General features: G+C 43.4%; 1 protein-coding gene across 6 annotated transcripts in view; it reads right to left on the reverse strand.

Annotated features, from left to right (window-relative positions):
* Window positions 1-26980, reverse strand: part of ST3GAL6 (ST3 beta-galactoside alpha-2,3-sialyltransferase 6) — a 187724-nt gene that overhangs the window by 57702 nt on the left and 103042 nt on the right. For 3 of the 6 annotated variants that reach the window (XM_044284490.1, XM_044284486.1, XM_044284488.1), the window contains 2 exons: window positions 23911-23985; window positions 19795-19860 (listed from right to left, as the gene is read on the reverse strand). In XM_044284490.1, coding sequence (XP_044140425.1) covers window positions 19795-19860; window positions 23911-23985 — 141 coding nt within the window. The remainder of the gene's footprint in view (window positions 1-19794; window positions 19861-23910; window positions 23986-26980) is intronic. The other 3 variants (XM_044284492.1, XM_044284489.1, XM_044284491.1) reach the window with 1 other exon arrangement.

The following is a 26980-nucleotide window of genomic DNA, read 5'->3' on the forward strand; positions in this document are numbered from 1 at the left end:
GCGTCATTTAATTCATAAAGATCAGGTGGGCTTCGTTAGTTTGAGACAGGCAGGAGATAACACTGCAAATGTTATTGACGCGGCCGATAGGGGAGGGGTGGAGGCCCGTTTACTAAGCCTTGACTCAGAAAAGGGTTTTGATCACCTGAACTGGGAATTTATGTTCCGTACCCTGCATCACTTTGGCTTTAAGGGCCTTTTTGTAGCTGCTTTGCAGGGCCTCTACTCCTCCCCAGGAGCGACGGTCAGGCTGCCACATGCCCACTCTCCCCTTCTTCAGATCTTTAACGGGATGCGCCAAGGGTGCCTCCTTTCCCCCCGCCTTCGTGTGCTTAGCATTGAAACTCTGGCTGCCCTAATAGGTAACAGTCCAAGGCATCCCAATTAGAAATAAATCACTTTCCATCTCGCTCTTTGCAGACAACGTGCTACTTTCTTTAAACAAATCTTTTCCTTTCTCTTCCTAATCTTCATGCAGTCTTAATAAGTTACAGTAAACTTTCCGGATATAAACTTAACACCACTAAGACATAGGCATTACTGATTAACATCTCTCCAGATCAGCTTTGATTACACCTGGCGCACTCATTCCATTAAATATTTAGAAATTCATCTTACTGCCAACTACTCCTCCCTTTATAAATCTAACTTCCCTCCATTACTATTAGAGATAACTATCTTATTCATGAAGTGTAAACCTCTGCCAATCTCTCTCCTAGGCCGCATTGCGGCGATTAAAATGGCCATTCTCCCTAAAATCCTGTACCTGTTTGAGACTCTTCCAGTGAGGGTGCCGTCCGTGGCCCTTCGATCTGTGCAGTCCACGTTTACTCATTTTGTTTGGAATTACAAACGCCACAGGTTTTCTAAACAGATTCTGATAGCGCCCATCTCTAATGGAGGTTTTGCACTTCCTAGTATCACTTTATATTATCTAGCGACCCATCTGAGGCATATTTCCTCTTGGTCTATGCTTTATTCATATAACCGCTGGACTAAGGTTGAACGGTTGTGGCTGGTACCAACTCACCTGGAGACCTTGATCTGGGGCCCTCCCCCATCTATTCCAGCTTCTGACTGACTTAGTTCCATGTTGTTTACCCGGGAGATCCAGTATAGGTGTAGGATTAGCTATAGCCTTTCAACATTCCGATCGCCTCTTCCTCTATTTCTCTTTTCCCTTCATCTCTTGGAAAGCTTGGGAGCAGGAATGGTTAGACCGTGGATGGCTGTAGGGCTCTATAGCTGTGTCGACTTGAATGATCCCCTCTCTGCTCGGATCTTGTCCTTCAGACTTAATTCTCCCTGCTGAACACCTTGGCATCCCAGTACCACATAATCCTACACTATTGTAGGAGCGTGTTAGGTACATTAGATGTTCCGACTCTCTCTATTGAGTGGGTCTGTGGCCCCTCACCTTAAGGTCTTATCTCTTTTATCAGATACTGATACTAACTGTTTGACTGGAGTTTCAGAGGGGAAGGAAGCAAAGTCCATATGCTCCTTCTTCTTGGGCCTCAAGTGCAAGATCCAAGATGGCAGCACGTGCACCATGCGAGGCAGAGTGTCCCCTCAGATTTTGCAAGTTAGCAGTGTTATTCCTGCTCATATCAGGTCCGTTAGTTCAGAGCAGCTTAGCTTTTACATCCTACACTCGACAAGACCTTTTGGATATAGGATTACACAACTCTGACTGTTTTATCAGCAACCTTGGACTCATCCCTGAATTAAGAAGAACACCCGACGCTTCGCAGGCTACTCGGCCGACTGGAAGTGCTCGAAGACGGCACAGGGACTGCAAACAAAGGCGGGGGAAGAGCTAACAGCTAAGCTTAGGCTAACACAGTATAGTCTTTCTTTACCCAGCCTGGCTAATGTACAGTCCCTGGTGAACAAAATGGATGAGTTACGACTATGAAACATGGCTACACAGTGGAATATCTGACAGTGCTGTCAAGCTGGTTGAACGCCATACTCTTCGGGCGGACAGAATAGCAGATGATTCCGGTAAGACAAGAGGACTGTGCATTTATGTTAACAAGGTTTGGTGTACAAACTCTGTCATTGTTGGAAAACACTGATCAGCTGACCTAGAGTATCTCATGGTTAAGTGTAGACCGTTCTATCTGCCGAGGGAGTTCACCTCCACTATAATAGCTGCAGATATCCCACCGGATGCTAATGCCAAGCTTGCTATGAATGAACTACATGCAGTCATTAGCAAACAACAATCTGCACAGCCTTAGGGTGCATTTTTTGTAGCGGTGACTAACCATTCCAACCTAAAGTCAGTGCTACCTAAATTTCATCAACATGTCTCCTGCCATACCAGAGGGGATAAAACCTTGGACCATGTCTATACAAACATTGTTGGAGCCTAAAAGACAACGCCCCTCCCCCACTTGGGACAGTCTGATCACCTTTCTTTATTTCTCACCCCCAAGTACCTGCAGCTTATCAACCGTGTGAAACCATCAGTGAAGACAATCAAGGTGTGGCCAGCGGGGGTAGATTCTGTACTCCAGGATAGGTTTAAAGACACGGACTGGAGCATGTTTGCCTCTCAGGCCACTTGTGGTTCTCACACTAACATCGACTCTTACACGTATTCAGTAATGGAGTACATCAACACCACAATTGGCAATGTTACCACAGAAAAGCAGATTACAATGTACCCAAATCAGAAACCATGGATGAACAAGAAGTGCAGCTTATACTAAAGGCACGTAACAATGCCTTCAGATCAGGTGACGCTCAGGCCTACAGTATGTCCAGGGAAGACCTGAAGAGGAGCATCAAGAAGGCCAAGCACAGCTACAAGCTGAAGGTGGAGGAACAATTTGTTAACTCTGACCCAAGATGCATGTGGCTGGGCATTCAGGCTATCTCAGCAATTCCACACAGACAGACATGAATGTGTTCTCCCTCAATGAGCTAAATTATTTTTACGCACATTTTGAGAAGGACAATAAGGAAAAGTTTGCCAAAACCCAACCCTCTGATGACTGCCGTACCTTTAGGGCTGTTTCACACGAGTGGATGCCGTGCGTGACATCCGCTCCGTGAATGAGAGCCAAGATCCGATGCAGACTGCAGAGGCACGGAGCATTAACATGACTGATAATGCTCCGTGCCCCTCTGTGACCGCTTTACTATGAAATCACAGTGACAACTTTATCTCACTGTGATTTCGTAGTAAAGCGGTCACAGAGAGGCACGGAGCATTATCAGTCATGTTAATGCTCCGTGCCTCTGCAGTCTGCATCGGGTCTTGGCTCTCATTCACAGAGCGGATGTCATGCACGGCATCCGCTCGTGTGAAACAGCCCTTACTCTCACCATCACAGAGGTCCATAACGCACTGAGCAGTATCAACGCTAACAAGGCTGCTGGCCCTGACGGCATTCCTGGATGTGTGCTTCGACCATGTGCTGAGCAGCTTGCAGGGGTCTTTAATGAAATCTTCAACCGGTCGCTTGCCCAGGCAGTAGTACCAGCGTGCTTCAAGACCACCTCTATTGTGCCAGTGCCAAAAAACACTCATCACCAATGTGCCTGAACGACTATAGCCCTGTAGCACTCTCACCTATAGTTATGAAGTGCTTTGAGCGACTGGTGCTGGCACACCTCAAGTTATGCTTGCCCCCCACACTGGATCCTCACCAATTTGCCTATCAAAGTAATAGAAGTACAGAGGATGCTGTATCTACAGCGCTTTACTGTGTACTCACACCTGGACAACAATAATACTTATACAAGAATGCTGTTTGTTGATTTCAGCTCAGCATTCAATACAGTCATTGCCTCCAAGTTGATCACTAAACTTGTGGATCTCTGAATCAGCAACCCTAACTGTAACTGGATCATGGACTTTTTGACCAACAGACCCAGCATGTTAGGTCAGGAAATAACTGCTCCACCACCATCACATTCAACAGTGGCACTCCACAGGGCTGTGTGCTGAGCCCGTTCCTCTACTTCCTTTTCACCTATGACTGCAGGCCTAGGTATGGATCCAATTCCATCATTAAGTTTGCAGATGACACCATGGTGATTGGTCTCATTACCGATAACGATGAGTCTGACTATAGGGAAGAGGTAAAGTACCTAGCTGTGAGGTGCGCTGACAATAACCTGCTCCTGAATACCAGCAAAACAAAAGAGCTCATTGTGGACTTCAGGTTTCCAGCTTTAAAGGGAACCTGTCACCAGGATTTTTTGCATAGAGCTGGGGACATAGGCTGCTAGATGGCCACTAGCACATCTGCAGTACCCAGTCCCCATAGCTCTCTGCGCTTTTATTGTGCTAAAAAAACTGTTTTGATCCATATGCAAATGACCTGATATGAGTCCTGTATGCAGAGATGAGTCAAGCGGAAAGGAGCCCAGCAACGCCCCGCGTCCTCCGAATCTCCTCCTTGCTGGCTGACGTCACAGAGCTGGAGCGCCGAAATCTCGCGATGCGCGAGCTAGCGCATGCGTAGTTCCCTGATGGTTCTCAGCCTATTATCCCCCTTATAGGGGATACAACCTGGGATCTTTTCATCCCTTGTCCTATGCACCCTAATAGAGATCTATTAGGGTGCATAGGATCTCACATTGTCCATGCTGCCCTGTGCTTTGTGCACACGGCAGCAGGGAGATTACCATGGCAGCCATGGATGGCTTTAGTAGCGTCCTGGCTGCCATGGTAACCGATCGGAGCCCTGAAATTTCACTGCTGGAGCTCCGATAAGAAGCTGCCACTGCACCACCAATGAAGAGGGGAGGGGACCCTGTGGTCACTGTCACCGATGATTATAATACTGGGGGGCTTGGGTGCGCTGCACCACCAATTAATTAAATTAACCCTATAGTACAAATATAGACTGCGGGTGCCAGCCATATCACACAGCCGGCACTCTGCCTCAATGACAGAGATCCCACCAAACCGTGCCAATTAACCCCTCAGGCGACGCATTTGAGGGATAAAATGCGTCGGTTTGCGAGTTCGCCGCTTCCTGTCATTAAGACTGGGTGCCGGGTATGTGATATTTGTATTGAGGGTAATTCTCATTGGCCACAGCCCCTCCCCTCCTCCTTACTATTACCTTCTCATTGGTGGCGCAGTGGCAGCTGGATCACAGTGGGGGGAGGGACTCTTTCTCCACTGTGTCGGCTGTAATGTGCGCCGGACGTTTTAGAGGCATTTAGCACAGTGACATGTGTCTGACCTATGACGTCACTAAAATACTGCAGTAATTAAGAAATGGCGATATCGCCATATCTTAATACCACAGTAAATTGTTAATACCGGTTTATTGCCCAACCCTTATCTGGTATAGGAATTGCTCTGTTGCTGACCCCAAGGCACTGCAGTGGGTGGTGAAAACTGCACAACGCATCATAGGGACTCCACTTCCTGCCATTGAGGATGTTCACAAGAAGAGATGTCTACGTCAGGCACGCATCATTCTTAGGGATTCCTCTCATCCTGCCAATAAACTCTTCCAGCGTCTTCCTTCCAGAAGGTGCTACAGGACCCTTCAGACTTAAACCAGCAGGTTTAGGAACAGTTTCTTCCCCACAGCTGTTACTCTACTGAACTCAGTCCCCCGCTGAACCTTTTCATCCACACTCATGATCATCACTTTTGTTCATTCTCAACAGTCACGGTATGTTCACATTGGTTACTGCTATGGTAGGGACACTGTCATAGCCTATGTCTGTGTTATAGTATGTACTTACACTTATAGTACGTACACTTACACTGTTCACTATTATAGTCTGTTCATAGCGCTACTCTTCCACTTCTGGAGCTATATTCATAGTATTCTACAGATCTGTTTACTATACATCTGTAAATGTGTATATACGTAGCACATCTGTATACTTGTTCATAGTACATCTGTATATTTGCCGGCTGTATAGCAATATAGAAACAGTTCATATGTATACATCAGCACATTTGCATATCTGTATATATGTATACATCAGTACATCTGTATATATGTATACATCAGTACATCTGTATATTTGCTCTCTATATAGCAATATAAACACCTGTATACTTAATTTATCTGTACATAACTATTCCTATTTTCTACACTATCCTTATCAGATTTTTTTGCACTTGCTGCTCTTTGCACTTCTGATTGGATGCAAACTGTATTTCGCTACCCTGTATTATACATGTGTAATGACAATAAAGTTGAATCAAATCAAATCTCCTTGGACTTTCCTGCAGACTTTAAACACCTATATATGCGAAAATGGGAAAACTGGCTACAAAGGGAGGCTCACTCTAGCTCCTCTTGTAGAACAGTGAAAATAAATTAAAGGTTTTAACACACAAGTATTGTCACAGACGTACTAAGACATACGGTGTCCCGGCGGCAGTGGGTGACAGAAGATCTGTGAGACTGGCAACACGTGCTTTCATCTGACAGGTTTCTTTGTGGATCACTAGGTGTCTGTGTTGTTTCTGATACTGGCCACACCTCTAATCGCCAGGTGTTGCTATTGTGGTTATTTGACTTTCCTTATTTATAGTTGCTTCTCCCACAATGCTGTAAGGTTTATAGCTTCAGTGGTATCTCTGGTCTGCTGGTGTTTGGTTCTCGGCTGGTAATCCTGCATATGAGCTCACCTACCTTTGAGGTCTGTTCGTACTGATAGCGTCAGGACTGTGACTAGGGATTTGACTAGGAGGTCTCCTTCTTTCTTCCCTAACTTTCAGGTCTTGTTCCTTGTTCCCTCTACTTCTTCATCCGGTGTGGTGTCTCCCTCCCACACACGTTAATTCGAGTGCAGCCATGAATCCGATTGCTGCATTGGCAGGACAGCTACAGGGTCTATCTTTGTAAGTAGCTGATCTCCGCACGACCGTTTCTCAGATCCAGAGACCACAGGTTACTGGTCCTGGTGGTGGTGGTGGTGGTTACCAGACCAGTCTGGAGCCTAAAGTTTCTCTCCCAGACAGATTCTCTGGGGGACATGATAATTTCATTTTATTTAGAGAGGCGTGTAAACTATATTTTAGGCTACGTCATAACTCATCTGGTGATGAGGAACAGCGAGTTGGTGTGGTAATTTATTTGCTTAAGGGGGATGCACAGTCATGGACTTTTTCTCTGACGACCAGATCGCAGCATCTCCGGTCAGTGGACAAATTTTTCAAAGCCTTGGGTCTGATCTATGATGACCCGCTTTTGCCTTTCATGAAACTCTGGTGTCTCTGGAGGCTGCTATGTCTCTTGCCATACGCATGGATAGAAGCTTGAGAGAGAGATCTATCACATTATGTATTGTCCTCCTCTGACACTTTGGGTGAAGATACTCCTGGGTTTATGAATGAAGGAAGGAACCGGCACTCCTTTATACTGCAATTATATCAAGTTTATTCGCCACTCATAGAAGAGGTGACGCGCGTTTCGGCACATGCAAGTGCCTTTATCAAAATAATGTGAGCAGCAGTCAGTCATCAGAGTGTCACTTCTTCTTCGAGTGGCGAATAAACTTGATATAATTGCAGTATAAAGGAGTGCCGGTTTCTTCCTTCATTCAAGCATCAGAGCGACGTCCGCTAACCGCGCACCCATACCTTCACGCAGTGCCGCCCGACTATTCGTAACCAGACTCCTGGGTTTACGTCTGGGGGCGACCCCATGAAATTAGGGGGAGCTACTTCAGAATATGCTTTTAAGCGTATTAGTAGTAGGAAGGGAGTGTGTTTTTTCTGCGGACAAAAGGGACATTTTATCAATGTATGTCCATGCATTCAGCGTAAAAAAGAAAAAAAAGGGGGATGTTTAATTCCCATCTGACTCTTGGAGGGGTGAGAGGAGAGTCAGAGAACATGCATTTATCTTTGACTGGTAGTACCCAATTTCTCCTGACTGCTGAGGTGCCAATTTATTCTCTAGACGTAGAGACGCATCTGGATCAAGTTAGACAGGTGTTGCAGATCCTTAGAGAAGTGTATTTTTGTTGTACACAAGGTGCAATTTTTGGGCTACCTGCCGTCATCTTTGGGTTTTCTAATGGATCCTGAGAAAGTCTGTGTGGTATTGGACTGGGATCGTCCCAAAAATCTGAAGGCTCTTATGAGGTTTTTGAGGTTCACCAACTATTACCGAAAATGTATTCAGAACTATTTGACAGTGGTAAAACCCCTAACTGACATGACTAAGAAAGGGACGGATGTCTAAGTGTGGTCTGATTCGGCGTTGCAAATCTTTTCTGCAGTTAAGAAGTGCTTCGCTTCTGCCCCTATATTGGTGCAGCCAGATGTTTCACAACCTTTTATTGTGGATCTCGATGTGTCCAAGGTAGGGGTAGGAGCAATTTTATCGCAGGGCCCGTCACCAGGTAAATGGTGTCCCTCTATGACGCAGAGAGAAATTACCATGTGGGTAACAGAGAGCTGCTGGCAATTAAGATGGCTTTTGAGGAATGGAGTCATTGGTTGGAAGGGGCGATTCATACAATCACTCTGTTCACTGATCCCAAAAATCTGGCCAATTTGGAGTCGGCTAAACCACTGAACCCGAGGCAGGCTAGATGGTGGTCATTCTTTACTAGATTCAATTTCACTGTCACATATCGTCCGGGGGTTCAGAACGTCAAGGCGTATGCCTTGTCACGTAGTTTTCCTGGAGGTGGCAATTTTGAAAATCCGAGTCCTATAATGGCGGAAGGGGTTGCGATATCCGCTCTTTATCCTGACCTAGAGGTGAAGGTATTAGAGACTCAGGGAGACCAGATTCTTGCCCCTCTGGGAAATTGTTTGTGCCAGCAGAATTGCGGCACAAGGTGTTTTGAGGAACATCACTGTACGGTTCTTACGGGACACCCCGGGAGTAGATCCACTGCCGACCTTAAACTCTCGTAGATTCTGGTGGCCAGGGATGTGCAAGTGTGTTGGGGGACAATGTATCAGCCTGTTGTACCTGTGCACGCGCTAAGGTGACACATACTTGGCCTTCTGGATATCTACTTCCGTTACCCATCCCGCCTAGACCATGGAACTTCTTATCTATGGATTTTATCACGGATCTGCCTAATTCGTCAGGAAAGACAGTTATTCTGGTGGTAGTTGATCGTTTTAGGAAAATTGTGCTAAAACACTCGCACAAGTGTTTGTTGACAACATTGTAAAACTTCATGACATTCCCTCTGACGTCGTCTTGGATCGGGGGTTTCAGTTTGCGTTCAGATTCTGGAAGGTGCTCTGTACTCGGCTGGGGGTAGAGCGGTCTTTTTCTTTGGCTTTTCATCCTCAGTCGAACGGACAGACGGAGCGCACTAATCAGAGTCTGGAGACTTAATTAAGATGTTTTGTCTCTGAGAACCAGGAGGAGTGGTCCTCGTTTTTGTCTCTGGCAGAGTTTGCCATAAATAATCGTAGACAGGAGTCCACTGGGAAGTCACCGTTTTTTGGGGCATATGGGTTTCACCCGCAGTTTGGCACATTTTCTGGTTCAGATACTTCTGGTGTCCCTGAGGAAGAACGTTTTTCGTCGTCATTATCATCCATATGGCGGAGAATTCAAAATAACTTTATAAATATGGGCAAAAAGTATAAACGTGTGGTTGACAGCAAACGTATTATAGTCCGGACCTAAGAGTGGGTGATTTTGTGTGGCTGTCCACAAAAAATAATAAGTTGAAGGTACCTTCTTGGAAGTTGGGTCCAAGATTTATTGGTCCATATAAGATCAGTGCTATTAGCTGCCTGTATCTTTTCGTTTACAACTTCCTCGGGCTCTAAAAACATGTTTTTCATAAATCTTTGTTGAAGAGACATGTGGAACCCTTGGAGAAGTCTTCCTTGCCATCCGCTCCCGTCATGGTGGACTGTAGTTTGGAATTCCAGATTGGCAAGATTATTGATTCTCGAGTCCTTCGTAGATCTCTTCAGTATGTTATTCACTGGAAGGGTTATGGACCTGAGGAGAGGATGTGGATACCGGCATCTGACGTGAATGCCAGTCGTTTGGTAAAAGCTTTTCACAGGTCTCACCCATATAAGGTCGGTCCTGGGTGCCTAGAGGTCACCTGTAAAAGGAGGGGGTACAGTCACAGACGTACCGAAACATACGGACGTCCCCACAACAGAAGATCTGAGACTGGCTACACGTGCTTTCATCTGACAGGTTTCTTTGTGGATTAATAGGCATCTGTGTGGTTTCTGATACTGGCCACACTTCTAATCTCCAGGTGTTGCTATTGTGGTCACTTAACTTTCCTTATAGTTGCTTCTCCCACAATGCTGTTCTGAAGGTTTATAGCTTCAGTGGTATCTGTGGTCTGCTGGTGTTTGGTTCTTGGCAGAGTTCCTGTTGCTGCCATACTGGAAAGTTAAGTGTTTCCTTTCCGTTTTGCATTTTGTTTTAGTTCATCTGTGTGTTGTTTTTCCCCTGCCTTTTGTTGTAAGCTTGAGGGAGACTTCTGTTTGTCCTTCCTTTCTGGAGGAACAGGTAGTCTCAGTCCTGTCACTATCGCCAGGGTCTTCTAGGGTGAGTTAGGACTCTAGGTACTCTTGCGCATGAGCTCACCTACTTTTGAGGTCTGTTCATACCGATAGCCAGTCAGGACTGTGACTAGGGATTTGACTAGGAGTTCTCCTTCTTTCTTCCCTAGCTTTTAGGTCTTGTTCCTTGTTCCCTCTCCTCCTTCGTCCAGTGTGCTGTCTCCCTCCCAGACATGGGCGTGACAGGTATCATACGCCAGAAATATTACATATCCTGAACTCTGGGTTGCCGGATATCTGTTGGAGATGTTCTTCCTTCTGGTCCTGTCCAGTGGGAGAGCCCTATTGGATACAGGTGACCTGATTAGTCCAGGATATTCTAGGTCAGGGATGCCCAACCTGCACCCTCCAGCTGTTGCAAAACTACAACTCCCAGCATTCTTGGACAGCCTACAGCTATCGGTCTTCAGCAGGGCATTGTGGGATTTGTAGTTTTAAAACAGCTGGAGGGCCGCAGGTTGAGCATCCCTGGAATTTGGATTTCTGGTAACCCTTTAGTGCTTCTCTTGAATGTGGTTCCTACGACACTTAGGGGTCAGGAGCCAGGTGCTCCTCTACATACTAACTGCTGCTAAATGCCTGATTTCTCTTTATTTGAAACGTTCTGTTCTCCCTTTGAGAGCTGATCTATATGTTTGGATACAAGACATCCAATCCTTGGAATGTTCAATTGCTCTCCAGTGGCCAGGTTTCTAAAAATCTGGCAGCCTGTCTACATTATAGTTATAGATGTGGAAAGACTTTATTCTTTTTTTTGTTTATAATAATTTTGTGAATTGATGTCTGTATGGGTCCACCTGTTCTGAGCCGTTTATCTTGCTGTATATCATATGTAATTATAAAATAGAAAACTTAATAAAATGTAAGTTGTGGAAAAAAAATATGGAGCCCTTTTCTCTGTACAGAGCGGAGATGCTCTATTAGCAGGATCTGAATTTTCTCTCTGCTCCGTCACACAAGAGGCTAACGGGCTCATTATCTCTGACATTATAAACACTCATCAAAGCTCAATCCTTATCTTACTGATAAGAATGTGGCTTAAATAAGTGTTTATGACCTCTAAGGGCTATATTACACCAACAAATTATCTGACCAATATCTGCCCAATTAGACCAATAGTTGGTGTGTATAACAAAAGATCTGTGTGTGCAAAAGGGCATTTGACCAATGATTGGCCAGAAAATATGTTGGTTTTAGGACAGCCCTTAGTAATTTAAAGATAAGGGTTATTAGATGACCAGCACAAATGGAAAATAAAAGTAGGATTCACATAGATAGAAAAACAATTAACCCTTTATGACTGAACGGCTTAATATTTTTAATAAAGATCAATTGAAAAAATTAGTTTTATCCCAAAATGAGTAAAATGCAATGATAGAAAAATTGCCCTGAAGGTGTACAAAGCCTTTAAAGGTTACACCCTTAATCTATATGCTATAAAGGGAGTGTAAAAGGTTCACAGGCCCCCAACAAGATAAAACATAATAGACACCAATAGTCCACCTGAATCAAGAGCCTTGCTTGACAGTATATGCAGTAAAGGACTACTGGCAGTAAAAAGTGCCTTAGATGTATTCACTTACTGGTGTGACAGATGATTACCTCATAATATACACACAAAGATGCCACATGCCACATGCTAATGAGCTGATACGAGTCCTGCATGATGTCAGAGTCCAGCGTATATATAATTCAGAGCTATAGCCACTCCCCTGCCCACCTGCTTTTGATTCATATGGAAACAAACTGTCATTCAGCAGCAGGTGGGCGGGGAGAGTCAGGAGCGCATGAATATTCATGACTCATCTTTATCAGCTGGAGCTTTTCAATACAAGATGTTGGCAGATTGACTGGATCAATTAAAGAAAGTGACCCAGCATTTTGCTAAAAGAATCAGTCACTTATTTATGTTCCCCTTAGTTAGGACACCATAAAACTGGTGACAAGTTCCCTTTAAAGGGGTTTTCCAAGATCCTGATATTGATGACATCCTCAGGAGAGGTGATATTCCAGCGCTCTTCTGACCCCACCAATTAGCTGCTCCCTGCAGCCTCCGGGACTGGAATTAGCCCTGTGATTGTAACAGGAAGCACAGCTCCATTCTAAGTGCAGTGGTCATGTCAGGTTACTACAGCTCAGCTCCCATTCACTTTAATGGTAGCTGAGCTACAGTAACCCAGCACAGCCACAACACTTTGAACAGTGCTGTGCTTCCTTCTTCATTCAAGTTCTATATCCAGCTCTTGAGGTGGAAGGCTGGTGGAGGAGTGGAGAGCTGTCATCAATGTCAGGAGCCTGGAAACCCTGTTTTAAATAGCTTGCATAATGAAACTGGGGAAGCAAAAATATTGCAGCACCACCCTGTAATTTCAAAACCTCAGACTAGGAAGAAAAAAGAAAAAAAGAGCTTATTGCTGAGATATTATGGGAGTTTCCTTATTCGTTTAGAAAGAATTCCCATGAAGTTATGCACATTTTAGCATATATGTTTTTGACATTTCCTCCATCTTCATTAGACAAAAGAATAAAAAATAAAAAATCCTCATGTGAGGTTGTTAGTGAACATTTCCAGACATGTATATGGCATATCTGATGGCACAGTAATAATGGCTTGAGCACATGTCAAAGCTGTAGGCAAACCGTACTCCATATACTGCCATAACACAGCATAACAAAAGGTACAGTATGATCCCAATGATCTCTAAAGGTCCCATACTGTGGATCCGCACAATCTGGGTCTGTACTATGTCCTGTGCATGAACCTTAGGCAAGAAGGATGCTTCGGTGCATAATGAGACAGGTTTGTTACTCTTAATTTCCTTGAATCTCATGAAAGAGAACTCCATAACTGATAAAAGTTTTTAACAGAAGTTTAAGGCGATGCAAATTCCACACTGTAAATCTGCATCAATTGACAGTATAAATTTCTAAAACCGTATCCACACGTAGCAAAAAAGGAAATCGAGCATGCGGTAGAATTTGAAAACCGACGGCAATCTGTTTCTTTGTGAAGTGAATGTGGATTTTCAGCTTTGCATAGGATGAAATCTGTAGCCAACCCATGACAAAATCCGCATTTAGCTAATCTTTCCTTCGCCTGAAGCCGCTTTCAAACAAGCATATGGAAATACGGAATATGTACGGATTCAGGATACTATAACTATCAAGACTGTCATCAGTAATTCATCCGGATTTACATGCGTGTTCCTTACTTCCTGCATTTTTTATGAACTCCAATAGCCTATAATGGGAGTATTTGGAAGCAAAACTGCTACAGCTTTTAATTACGGTACTGACGGAAAGTATACACCAATGTGTCAACGCCCCAGACCAGCGGAGAAAGATTTAGACCAATGTTCAATCTGCAACATTCTCAGTGTGTATTTTCCCGATAATGGAGGAAAGTATACGTCCATTTGAATAGTCCTTTTTATTAACAGTGGTATCAACTGCACCGTCTGTAAAATTACCAACAGCTTACCAGCAATCAAAAAAAACAAAAACATTACAAATTATATATTTTTTGAAGGGGCGGTCTCTGTAAACAGCTGATCAGCGAGGCTGACGGGAGACGGACCCCGTCTATCTGATATTGATGACCTATCCTGATAAGGCATAAATATCGGACACCGGAGACAAACCATGTAATCAGTACTTACTGTAGCTTTACTTGGTAAAGAAATATCGTTGATATGTTCCTTTTACTGTCTATTCACACAAAATGTGGAAATAATTGTTCTCAAGCAACGGAAACAAAGCAAAACATAGAAATTTAAGAAATCTATTGTCTGTCTGTTTAGAAATATAAATTATTATAAATGTGAGTATTTAGTACCACTACATACATAAGGTATATCGTATTTGACAGCCATCTGCCGCACCTTTCTGCCAGTTATTAAAGGATTAAAACCCAGAGGAGTAGCAGGGCTGCAGCACTTACCGTAATACAGAGGGCGCAGCTGCTTACCAAACAGAAGCTGGCAGACAATCAAGAGGCAACCAGTATATGAGACTATTCATGAATACAGTGTCAGGGTATTCAATGCTTCATACGCATATCTGGAACCCGACACAACAATGGGCACAAAGGAACCACGGCCAAATATTAAACTTCACTGTGGAAAATGAATTAGCAGTGGGGGAGAGTCCTGACAGGCCGGCTCGTACAATACAGAGCGTTCCTAGAACATGTACAGCCATCCCCATAGTCACTGCATGAGCAGCAGCCTTGGTAGTGTGCCGCTCTGCATCGTACTGCGCTGCGCCATAGTGTCCACTGTCTTGGTTTAGAAAAGAGTTCAAAGCTACTATTCACTGGGCATACCACTTGTGAGTCAGGTTGACCAAAATGGGTCAGTTTGCCCCCAGTTAGATTTTTCCTCCTACTGGATTCTTGTCCAATGCTACATTTTCCAACACACTGGTAACCCGGTGGAAGAACCCCTGAAACCATACAATGAACACCACATTGAGCTGCATTTCAGATTGAAGAAAAGACCATGTGTGCCAGATCTGCGCCTTACAGCTTCATCAGTGGGTAATTGTGACACAATTTTAAATGTGTGGCTACTGATATCAATGAAGCTTTGTGCAGACGGCTGGGCACTTGAGAACTGGCACGCACTTTATTATGATGTTAGTGACCTAAGGAATATTTTCCACTTCTCACCACATCAACTCATAAGCAATGCAGAAGAATTTCCATGAAATAAGTCAATTAGTCATATGTGTACATATAAACCACCCCTATCCTGGACAGACCTGCAAAAGGTAGACATACTTACCTCTTACCAGCCCCCGCTTCCACCGTTGTCAACATCTGCTTTGACACCGCTGCAGCCAGCATCAAATTGACTGCAGCAGCATCAAAGTGGGTGTTGACAGTGGAGGACCTGAGGGAGGCAGCTGCAGGCGGGGAACGAAGGAGCTGGGACCCAGCAACGGGGAGGCAGGGAAGTATACTTCCCTTTGCAGGTCTGTCCAGGAAAGTGGGTAAAAAAAAATAAAAAAAAAAAAAAAAAAAAAAAAAAAATCGCCAATCCCTTTGATTTTTTTTAAATATTTATTCTATTAGTTACTGTCAGTCACATTAGGTCTGGGATATATCTATACAGGGTCATTTCGGAACAGTTCTTTACGGCTGTTGGAAGTTTTTCCATTCGGCTGCATCAAACATGAATGGCTCAAATGAATAGGTCAAACTAACGGAAATCTAAAAGGGGTATTAACATTTGGGACATTTATGGCATTTCGATAGGATATGACCTAAAAATCTGATAGGGGTGGGTCCCTATTTAAAAAACGGGGCCCTGCTGTCAATGGAGAGAGTGCCACGCGGTGCCTTCTCCATTCACTGCGGCTTCTGAAAATAGCTGAGAAAGCACAAAAGGACTGTTATGTAGCTAAACCACAGACTGTTGCAACCAAAGAAAAATGACAATGAAAGATAACACCTAAATTGTAAAGCTGAAAGCAGATAACACAGATCCACCACTGACAATAAGTGAGAGGGACTGCTCGTCTCCCCCCCCCCCCCACCCCAACGCCTACACATACCCGAGCATGACCACAACACTCTCCGATAGGAGTCAATGAGTCTGTGTTTATGTGCATCTGGCTCCTGTAAAGCAATTCTCTGGAAGCGTGGTCAGCTGCGCATTACACCTTTTAAGCAAACAAACACCTTTTACTCAAATATTAATTTAGGTCATTTTACAAAAATGCACAGCTGCCAGCGGATAATGGTTCTAAAGAACAGGATTTACATCGGTTTTGTCACAAACAAACCTTTTTAATCATTCACCGCCGGTTCGCCACTACTGTGATGCTCAACACTATTCTGAAAAGCTGATTCCGTTCTTTCCAGTTTCCATTTCCTCAACAAACACAGATTACCAGGAATTGAACAAAGTAAGCCAACATGGCAATCGCTGCGGATGTAAGATGATAGCAGTAATGCACACGGCAGCGGGACTCTGCACAAAATGCAGCAGTGCTAGGAAGCACTAAAGAGGTTTCCTGACATATTACGTAATTTATGTTCCCATTATATAAAGATATTAAACTTTTCAATATACTTACCTTAGCAAATCATGCACCTTCCAACACTGGTCTGCTCAGTACGCCACTGCTACATATCTGCTCCCATGTATCATGTGATTGAGGAAGCCAATCACTACCCACCACGGGGACGTGAAGGCCATAGTGACATGACATTCCTCTGGTGAACATTGGATACCACACAGTAACAGGGTATGAAGTCTTTATGTGTGGGTGCAAACACGTATCAGTGGGGAGGGTTGAATAGACCAGGGGTGCAGAACAGGCAAAAATCTGTAATGGAAAAATATTGATGTGTTTTGTTTTTTTTGTTAAAGGGAACCTGTCATTAGTTTTATGATGTCCTAACTAAGGGCAACATAAATAAGTGACTGATTCTCTTAGCAAAATGCTGGGTCACTTTCTTTAATTGACCCAGTCAATCTGCCAACATCTTGTATTAAAAAGCTCCAGCTGATAATGATGAGTCATGAATATTCATGAGCTCCTGACTCTCCCCGCCCACCTGCTGCTGATTGACAGTTTATTTCCATATGAATCAGCAGCAGGTGGGCAGGGGAGTGGCTATATCTCTGAATAAAAAAAAACGCTGGACTCACTGACATCACGCTGGACTCAAATGAGCTCATTAGCATACGGCATGTGGCATCTTTGTGTGTATATTATGAGGTAACTAGTGTTGAGCGAACTTGTGTTTTAAGTTCGGCGTCTAAAGTTCGGGTTATCGAAGTATCCCGTTATGGATTCCGCTACCACGGACCATAACGGAATTTAGAATCCATAACGGGATACTTCGATAACCTGAACTCGAACTTTAGACGCCGAACTTAAAACACAAGTTCGCTAGAGGTAACCATCTGTCACACCAGTAAGTGAATACATCTAAGGTACTTTTTAGTAGTTAATGATTGTATATAATTAGTTAGATTATAATCAAATATCCACATGACAGTTTCCCTTTAAGTCTACATTATTACTATGGAGTACGGCACTGTGTTATCTCTGGCAGTCCTATAGAGGATGAATGGATTGGCATGGGACATGCAAGACCTGCCTCCCAGCAGTGGTAACCCCACCAAGTAGATTCATATATCATGTGGAGAGAGGATATGTTTCTAAGTTGGCACAATAGTTTTAACCAGAAAGCGACCAAAAAGAGCATCTCTCACTCCTGAGGATGCAGCAGGTCTGTAAATTGAATGTTAAAGGGGAACTAAAGCCACAATCCACACACACAAAAAAAGGAACAACCAACAAAACATAATCTCTTCATGTGTTGTTATTTGCTTTTGTTTTGTTACAATTGGAGAAAAATACAATGGAAAAGCAGTGCATTATCCTATCAGGTGGCAGCCATGTCTACTACCCCGACATCTGCCCCCTCTGTTCACGTGAGCCAGGAAATATCATAGCAGGAAGCAGAGTTTAGTGCACAGAACTTTTATCTACACAGCTCTTGTTCTCTGATATCAGCCAGTAATCATACAACTGTATACTGATGATTATATATATATATATATACATACATACATACATACATACACACGAGGTACACCGTAAACAAAAACAGAACACTAATCATGTTCATATTTTCCCGACATCTGCTGTACATGTTCTCTCCCTTTTTTTTTTTTTTGCATCTTTTATCGGCAGTGACAACAAAGCATTTAAAAAGGTGCCCACTGAAATCCTAAATCCTGCAGCGATCTACAAATAACAGATGGCGCCCGTGTTCCTTCCGCAATTTGCGGAACGGAACAGGAGGCCGCAAAACGGACAAGAATAGGACAGGACTCCTAATTTTTGCAGGGTCACGGAACAGAGCAACGGATGCGGACAGCGCACAGACCGTATACGGAATCAAAATACAGTCCGTATACTGAACGCAAAAAACGTTTGTGTGCATGAGCCCTTATACTGATGGGACGTGTGCTTGTTTTGATGTCTGCATTGTGTAAAGAAAGATCGCAGACGCAAACTAACCTACTGCTGTTGTAGTTGTACGTGCACATGCTGTAGACATGCCAAACCACAAGCAAAGACCACATATTCTGCAGCAGAGCTAAACTTGGTCACGCTCAGGCTGCAGATGGTCATGACATACTGGGACTTGTAATTTTACAACAGGACATACATCTATTTAGTGTAAAAGTGAAAATGCTATATTTTTGCAAAGGTTTGCTTTTCCCTTGGTCTTGATATAAGGGCCTATGTTGTTACGTTCCTAAGTTATTGCTATTAGAGGTTTATTAATCAACCTGAAGTGGGTGTTACCAGTGGGGGGGGGGGGGGGGGTGTCCCTGCATAGTTTGACAGTTTGACATTGGTAGCAGTGATTGTGCATGGACACACTTGGAACTGGTAATGCATATATTTTGAGTGGTAATGCATATATTTCAATTGGCAATAACTGAAGAACAGAACAATATAGAGTCATATGAAAAGATGCTCCAGAATAATTATTGCATGGTGAAAACATTATTTAGTAAAACAGACATCTCAGGGGTGGCGAAAGGTCCTCTTTTACTTCCTGAAGAGTGGCATTCTGTACTTTCAGTAAAGCTCTGAAAACTACAAATCCCATGATGCCCCTAGTCATTACTATGTACAGTACGTTATTGATGGCGTGCCGTGCACTGGAAGAGTTATTTTGCAGAGATAGAGGACGTCATAACCAGAAGCAAGAGAAGACGGTCATGTAACTTGATCAGGGTTTAAGCCATTTTCACACTAATGTTAAAACTATCCAGCAGACCGTTCCAGCAGAGGAACAGCATAGCTAGATACTGCCTTTCCTCGCCGGAGCCCATTGATTATAATGGGACCCGGTGGGGACACGGCCTGTTTCCGGCATTAGTGGTAGGATTTGGGCGGGCAAAAAACGGTGCTTGCACTAATGTTGGAAAAAGGCCAGATCCCATTATTGTCAATGGTGCCTGTAGGTGCTCCAGTCCGTTCTGGCTATACTGGATATGATGAACTCTGGCAGGCGGTTCCTCTGCCGAAACAGCCTGCAGGATAGATGTAACATTAGTGTGAAACTAGCCTTGGGAGGAATTATCATTAAAGCAAATACATGAAAAAATTGTTTTTGATTCTAAGAATAATGGCAACAAAAATAAAAAATAAAATAAAAAATAATAATTAGGAAACCACTTAAAACATTTCGAATGAGGCCCTCGCACAACAGCAAGGCCTCAAGAAGACCAGTGATCACTTACTTCAAGAGAATGTGGAACTTTTCATTGTAACAAGACTTGTATTCTTTGACTGGATCTGTGGATAACCTGCAAAGAAGAAAACACATTTTAAAACACACAACAGCCCTAATCTAGACTTCATTCTTGCAAACGCTTCTATCCATGAGCAATATCAGATGTTATAAATGTTAAGAAAATGTTAAAACAAAAACCAAGAAAGAACGGCAGCATCTTACAATTTATTCATATAGTGGGAAGAACAGTCATGATACAAGATACAAGTGTAAAGCGAAATGACCATGTCTAATGACTATAGGACCATCACACCAATTGGACAAAGTAGTATTGAACGTACAGCCCAAAGACGGTAACACTGCACTAGTGCATTAGGACGACCAAGTCACCAAGGACTCCACACACAATAACTATTACTCCTTTACATAATATATAAAAGATGCTCAGAGTAATAAAATGTCTTTGTTTAGTGCTTTGTTTCCTAGATACCAAACACATCAATTTGTTCTAATTGCTTTGTCTTTCAAGTAACTTTTTAAGGTGTATTTACACTGAACCGACGAGCAGAAGATTGTCAGCAATAAAGAGTTTCTTCCAGACAGTCGGCTGCTCGTTAAGAGGAGGTAAAGCACTGCATTGTCATATAGAGATCCTGTTTCTGGGCAGCATAGTTCTGTTTAGACAGCGCAATTTGCTGCCCATAAACAACAATTTCAGCATTCTCATGGACGACTGTTTCACCTAATGAATGAGCATTTGTCTCGTTCATTGGGTGATCTGCGGCACCTTTACACGGGCAGATTATCAGGAATGAGTGCTCGTAGGAACGTTGGTTCTGATAATCTAACAGTGGAAATCCAGCATAATGGATTGTCCAGGATTAGAGACAAGGGCTGCCCCAGTGAAAGGCTAAGGACACCGTCGCTGGAGGCATTTTTTATTGAACTGTATGGATATTGGTGAGAATTTTTTTTTAATAAAAGGTCCTTTGGAAAAAGTTTCTATAGTTTGCAATGTTTTAGCGATTCAGCTCTGTTGCCCCTTTCTCTGCTCTCCTGAGTGCTCATAAACAATCATTTAGCCTAAATTCTTATCAATCTGATCCAATAACGGTATGATACAATAATAATGCACCTAAATGTGTCCCTAGTCTTTAAAAGGCGATTTTCCAGTAGTTAGATACTGGTGACCTAACCTGAGGCTAGGTGATCAATATCACATCTGTGGGGGTCCAACCCTCGGCACACACAGTAATCAGCTGTTTTGGGAAATCTCCGGAAACTATATAGTCATCCAAGTCTCTGCACAAAGCAGCTCGTCGCCCAGTCACTTGAATGGCCACTACACAGTGGAGGGAACCTTGTGTTTCCAGCGAATGCCTGAAACATCTGATCGGTTGGGGTGTGCCAGGTGTCGGTCCCTCATCGATCAGATATTGACCTATCCTAAGTATGGGCCATAAATATCGAAGCATCTGAAAGCCCTTCAAGCATTTTATCACAAAACATTCCCTTTGGCCAAAGCTGTCTAAGGGTATACTCAAGACACGGTGGACAGATTCTGCACTGAAAATTGGCAACAAATATAAGTGAACAGGGTTTTCCAAGTGTGAAATATGCAGCAAATTCCAAACACTACCATATGCAGATTTTGTACAGCAAAAAACAAGATGAATCTGAACCAGAGACAATAACATTTATTCAAATTGATTCTTCTCATCAGCAGGACATCACACATGGGAGCTGCGTACCCTGAGCGGACGCCGCGGTAAATTGTCAGGGCAGGGTTAAATGACCAGCCGCGTCACTCTAGCAGCAGGTGGGCGCTTCTACACCTTGCTGGGGCAGACCCTCACAGGTGAAGAAGTCCTGCTGATGAGTTGAACGCAGTTGTTAGAATTGATTTGCTCGCCCCTTTTCTGAACACACAATAATGCTAGGACTACACGGCGACCAAGACACAGCCGAAGATCTCAGTGTAGGGCTGTCAGCTTCACAACTAAGGAAAGTAAATGGAATCGGGTTATGAGCCACTATTCCTGCAAAAAATCCTAACCTGCTGGATTTTCTTGCGTTTGCTGTGTCATGTTAGCTTTCAGCAGTTTCGATGCCGGCAGAGCTACACTGAGATCTCTTGCCATGCAGCATGTGTCGCTGGCACAGTCACCGCTTCACCCTCGCCTAAGGGTTTTTAATTTGAAAATGTTGCATAAACATAATGAATATAAATGGAAGGCAAGTCATAGGTCTCAAGAGGTAAGCAACAATAATTACATTATTCATTTGTCATTTATACAGTGCCATACTCTTCAGTGGAGATGTACAAAGGGGATGAATGAATACATGCACAAATACAACACAGATAAGCTGAACAGCCATTGCAGTACAGTAGGAGAGAGCCCTGCCCAAACAAGCTTACAGTCTACAGGGATCAGGGGTAGACATAAATTGGGGTATAGATAATGAGCGAGCTGGTAGTGAAGGAAATCATATGGCACACTACAGGATATGAATCTCTAGATGAAGAGAAGTGTGCCTGATGTTTTGTAGTGGTGAAATGCACAAGAGTGGGGAGACATGTTAGAATCCTTAAGGCTACTTTCACACTCACGTTTGGTGCGGATCCGTCATGGATCTGCACAGACGGATCCGTTCATATAATACAACCATCTGCATCCGTTCAGAACGGATCCGTTTGTATTATCTTTAACATAGCCAAGACGGAGTTGTCTTGAACACCATTGAAAGTCGACGGATCCATTTTCTATTGTGCCAGATTGTGTCATAGAAAACCCCATGGTCTTACATTGTGTGCCAGGACGGATCCGTTTGGCTCAGTTTCGTCAGACACCAAAACACTGCAAGCAGCGTTTTGGTATCCGCCTCCAAAGCGGAATGGAGAAAAACTGATGCATTCTGAGCGGATCCTTTTCTATTCAGAAAGCATTAGGGCAAAACTGATCTGTTTTGGACCGCTTGTGAGAGCCCTGAACGGATCTCACAAATGGAAAGCCAAAACGCCAGTGTGAAAGTAGCCTAGAGGTGTTGTCCAGCTTTTAGATGAGGTAGTGAGTTCCAGAGTAAGGGAGAGGTACATGAGAAATCTTTTCAAAACGGAGATAATACCGCAGTATGCTACGGTTTTATCTCCGTTCAAAATTCCGGGACACTTGCTGGAATCACGGATCTGGCATTTTTCCCATTGAAATGCATTAATGACGGATCCAGCCCCGAGTGCTCTGGCAAAAACTGATCCGTTTTTCCGAATGCATTTGTCAGACGGATCAGGATCCTGATCCGTCTGACAAATGCCATCAGTTTGCATATGTTTTGAGAGATACGGCAGGCTGTTCCGGGGATGGAACTGCGTGATGGAATCCTCTGCCCTTACCCTTTTAAGACCTTATACACACACATGATTTGGTCAGTATTTGTAAGGGAAGACCATGAGTTAGTCCAAATTATGCACATTTTTCTATTTTTTTCTCTGTTGGTTAACAAACACTAATGCAAAAAAATATATATTATATACAAAAATTCATGAACTTAACCACTTCTTGTTGATTACTATGGGTCTGTGTGTGACACAGGGAATACACATGATTAAAGGGGTTGTCTCATCATGGACAAGGGGGCATATCGCTAGGATATGCCCCCATTGTCTTATAGGTACGGGTCCCACCGCTGGGACCCGCACCTATATCGAGAACAGGGCCCCACAAGTGAAGGAGGTCACACTGCGCATGTGCAGCCGCCCTTCTTTCAATTTCTATGGGGCCAGCAAAAATAGCCGAGCGCTGTCCCATAGAAATTAATGGGAGCGGGGGCCGCACATGTGCGGTATGCTCCCATTCACTTCTATGGGAAGCCAGCTTGGTGGTGGCCGGATCAGGGTCCTCCAGCCACCATCTTGCGGGGCTCCATTCTCGATATAGGTGCTGGTCCCAGCAATGAGACCGCATCTATAAGACAATGGGGGCATATCCTTGCGATATGCCCCCCTTGTCCATGATGAAACAACCCCTTTAAGTAATGCATTCATTCATGGTTGTACATGGTGGGAAAATGTTTTTTTTTCTTCAAGTATGAAAGTATTTTGATGAAAAAGTCTCAGTCAATATACCTGAATGCATATTTCACAGTTTCTGCAGTCGATGGTTTGAGTGTGCTGAAAGGTTCTCGTAGAGACGCAATGGACCTGCTCATATAGAAATTTCATAAACGATAGAATTGAGACAAAGGAAAAAAAAAAATCAACAATTTTGGTAATATGAGTTCACAAATAATTATCACAGATACATGAATTATTACAGCTCTGGACTGAGATTCCTACGGAAAGTTACAGGAGACGGAGACACCATAGCTTGTCCAGAGGATCACCCAGGTGATTTATTGTGTGTTGTATCTAAGCAGCATTTAGACATTTATTTTACCTTGCTTTACTACAGTACATTTACTGCTAAAACACTCCCAGGGGTCCAGGAAGCTGAGATATGGGAGACCATTGAGAAGCCAAAGTGCCTGGATAAAGGTGCCACTGAATTCAATGGAGTGCTGCAGTCCCCTTTATTCTGCTGAGAGGACCTGATGGTCGCCTCCAAAAACATGGGTGGCCTATCACAATCCAGGAGGACCTATTTAAAAGGGACCTTGTCACGCTGAACATGGAGTCTTTTCTGCCAGCACCATGTTAGATCGGGAGGAGCTGAGCAGAATGATAATATATTTTTCTGACAAAAGATTCAGAATAATTTCCACTTCTCTTTCCATTGAAGTTGAGCGGGCAGCCCTATCAGTTTTAGGAGTTGAGCGGGCAGCCCCATCAGTTTTAGGAGTTGAGCGGGCAGCCCCATCAGTTTTAGGAGTTGAGCGGGCAGCCCTATCAGTGATTGACCGTGTACATACAGAAATAGTTGCAAGTTACTACGTCGGAAGGTCCGCTGGACTTCTAGCAGAGATTTAAAGGGCATCTGTTAATTAGGCACGAAGCTTTGGCTTAGTATTTTGATACAGTAATTTATATGAATAAACAAAGTGACACGTGAAAGAGTTGTACGAAAGATCCTTTGTCCGGCTAACAGACATGTCCAACCTCGTCAGATGATGGCTCGGCTAAAACAAATGTTTGTTGTTAAATTTCACCTAACAAATGGTCGTTCTGGTTGAAATAATTTGTTTTTACCAACTTTAGACTAATGTGCATGTGCAAAATTTAAAGAGCAAAGTGTATTAGGTACACGTCCCTGAATTAAATAACCAAACAATATTATTACCAAGGAAGTTAAAATGGAGCAAAAATAATAAATATTTTATTGTGCTATTAATGGGAAGGGGTGAGACCCTACAAACTTAGTGAACCTAAGTCTTAACCGTCTATCCAGAATAATGACACCTAATCATAATATGTCCGTGACCCTGACCATATTGGTGTATACAGGACCACTCTAGGTATCATCAATGGATAAACGGACTAATATGTGTAAATAAAATATAGATACAACCACCGCACTGATAATTGGATATGGTCCTCCGACAGGCAAGGTGCTGCCTAAGGGTCCATTCACACGTCCGTTGTTTCTTTCCTGATCTGTTCCGTTTTTTGCGGAACAGATCTGGACCCATTCATTTTCAATGGGTCCTGAAAAAAAACGGACAGCACAATGTCAGATTTTTTTTTTCAGGACCCATTGAAAATGAATGGGTACAGAACTGGTCCAGATCTGTTCCGCAAAAAACGGAACAGATCAGGAAAGAAACAACGGACGTGTGAATGGACCCTAAGACTTATTATGTGCTGGTGGAATCAATACTACAAGTGTGGTAGATCCTCTGGGAAGTACAACTGTATCAATTAGCCCAGAACAGATACAGGAGACACCACACGCAGCATACACAAATAAGCTGCCCTGTGAACGGTGTATCACTGAGCAGTGACGGTTAGTGAGAGGAGCAGCTGTGCACTATGCCGACTCTCAAACACTAGCCCCCAAGTAGGTGCGTAGACAAAACAGATTTTTGCTGGTGTCGGTAAAGACCCAGCAAGTCTGAACACACTGAGCTACGGCTCTACGCGTTTCCGTGCAACTGTCATTGAAGCATAACAAGTAAGGCATGGCACAGGTACATAGTCTTTGTACCGAGTAGTATAACATGTACATAAAGTAAAAGCAAAATCCAATATACATTCCATACATAAAATATTATGCATAAATATAAGTGTGACTTTGTCCCATAACTTCCACTCAATAAAGTTAACATTTTTACCCAAGTATTCTCCTCTCCATATCGTGTTATGCATTATGTGGATGGCCCATTTGTATTCATGTGAAAGTTAGACAGCGTCAGTGGTGATGAGCCAACCTCCCCATACTTTCCAGAATTTTCCAGGACATTTCCTATTTTTGAATATTATATTCTCTAAAGGAATAACCAGGTTTACCAAATATTTCCATTGTCTTACAGTAGGTGTTCTATCTGAGCACTATAGCTTTCCTAGGGACGAATAAGGCTTCCCTCAGAAAAATACTAGTATGGTGCGTCCATATCTCGTCCTCCAATATCCTTAGTATGCATATTTTGGGGGCATACCGACAATGGATTTGGGACCATGGTGGAGAAAACATTTATAATTTATTGCCAATAGTATTTACTGTAGCTGCAGTCCCATATCATGTTCCAAAAATCTGCGTTTGCTTGTGCACATCTATGGCATCTATTATGAGGCAGTCTGCCCATTTTGTATAGTCTGGTAGGGGTCAGATAGCTCCTATGTAGTATAAATAGTTGTGTTAATCTATTGTTAAGTGATGGTGAGACTCCTATGAGCGCTTCCAACGCCTCCCCCCATTCTTCTGAGGTAAGTTGGGGAATGCACGCTCTCCATTTAGCTTCCACAGCCAGTGGGTTCAAAGCCATTCGGTTGCCCAGAAGATATGTGTATAAGGCAGATATGATGCCTTTTGGACCTTGTGTATTAAGTATACCTATTAGTGGGTATGTGGAAATAGCTTGCTTGGTGCTCTGAAATTGTGCTTGGAGAGCATGTCGTACCTGCAAATATCTAAAGAAGGGAGTACGTATGATCCCATATTTTTCCTGCAGCTGAGTAAATGAGCATAGTGTCCCATTATTGTATATATCCTTTAAGGTAAGTATCCCATATTCTTTCCAAATTGATGTCCCCTCCAGTGTTT

Source organism: Bufo gargarizans, chromosome 3 (assembly GCF_014858855.1).
Source record: "Bufo gargarizans isolate SCDJY-AF-19 chromosome 3, ASM1485885v1, whole genome shotgun sequence".
In the NCBI taxonomy this organism is placed as follows: domain Eukaryota; kingdom Metazoa; phylum Chordata; class Amphibia; order Anura; family Bufonidae; genus Bufo; species Bufo gargarizans.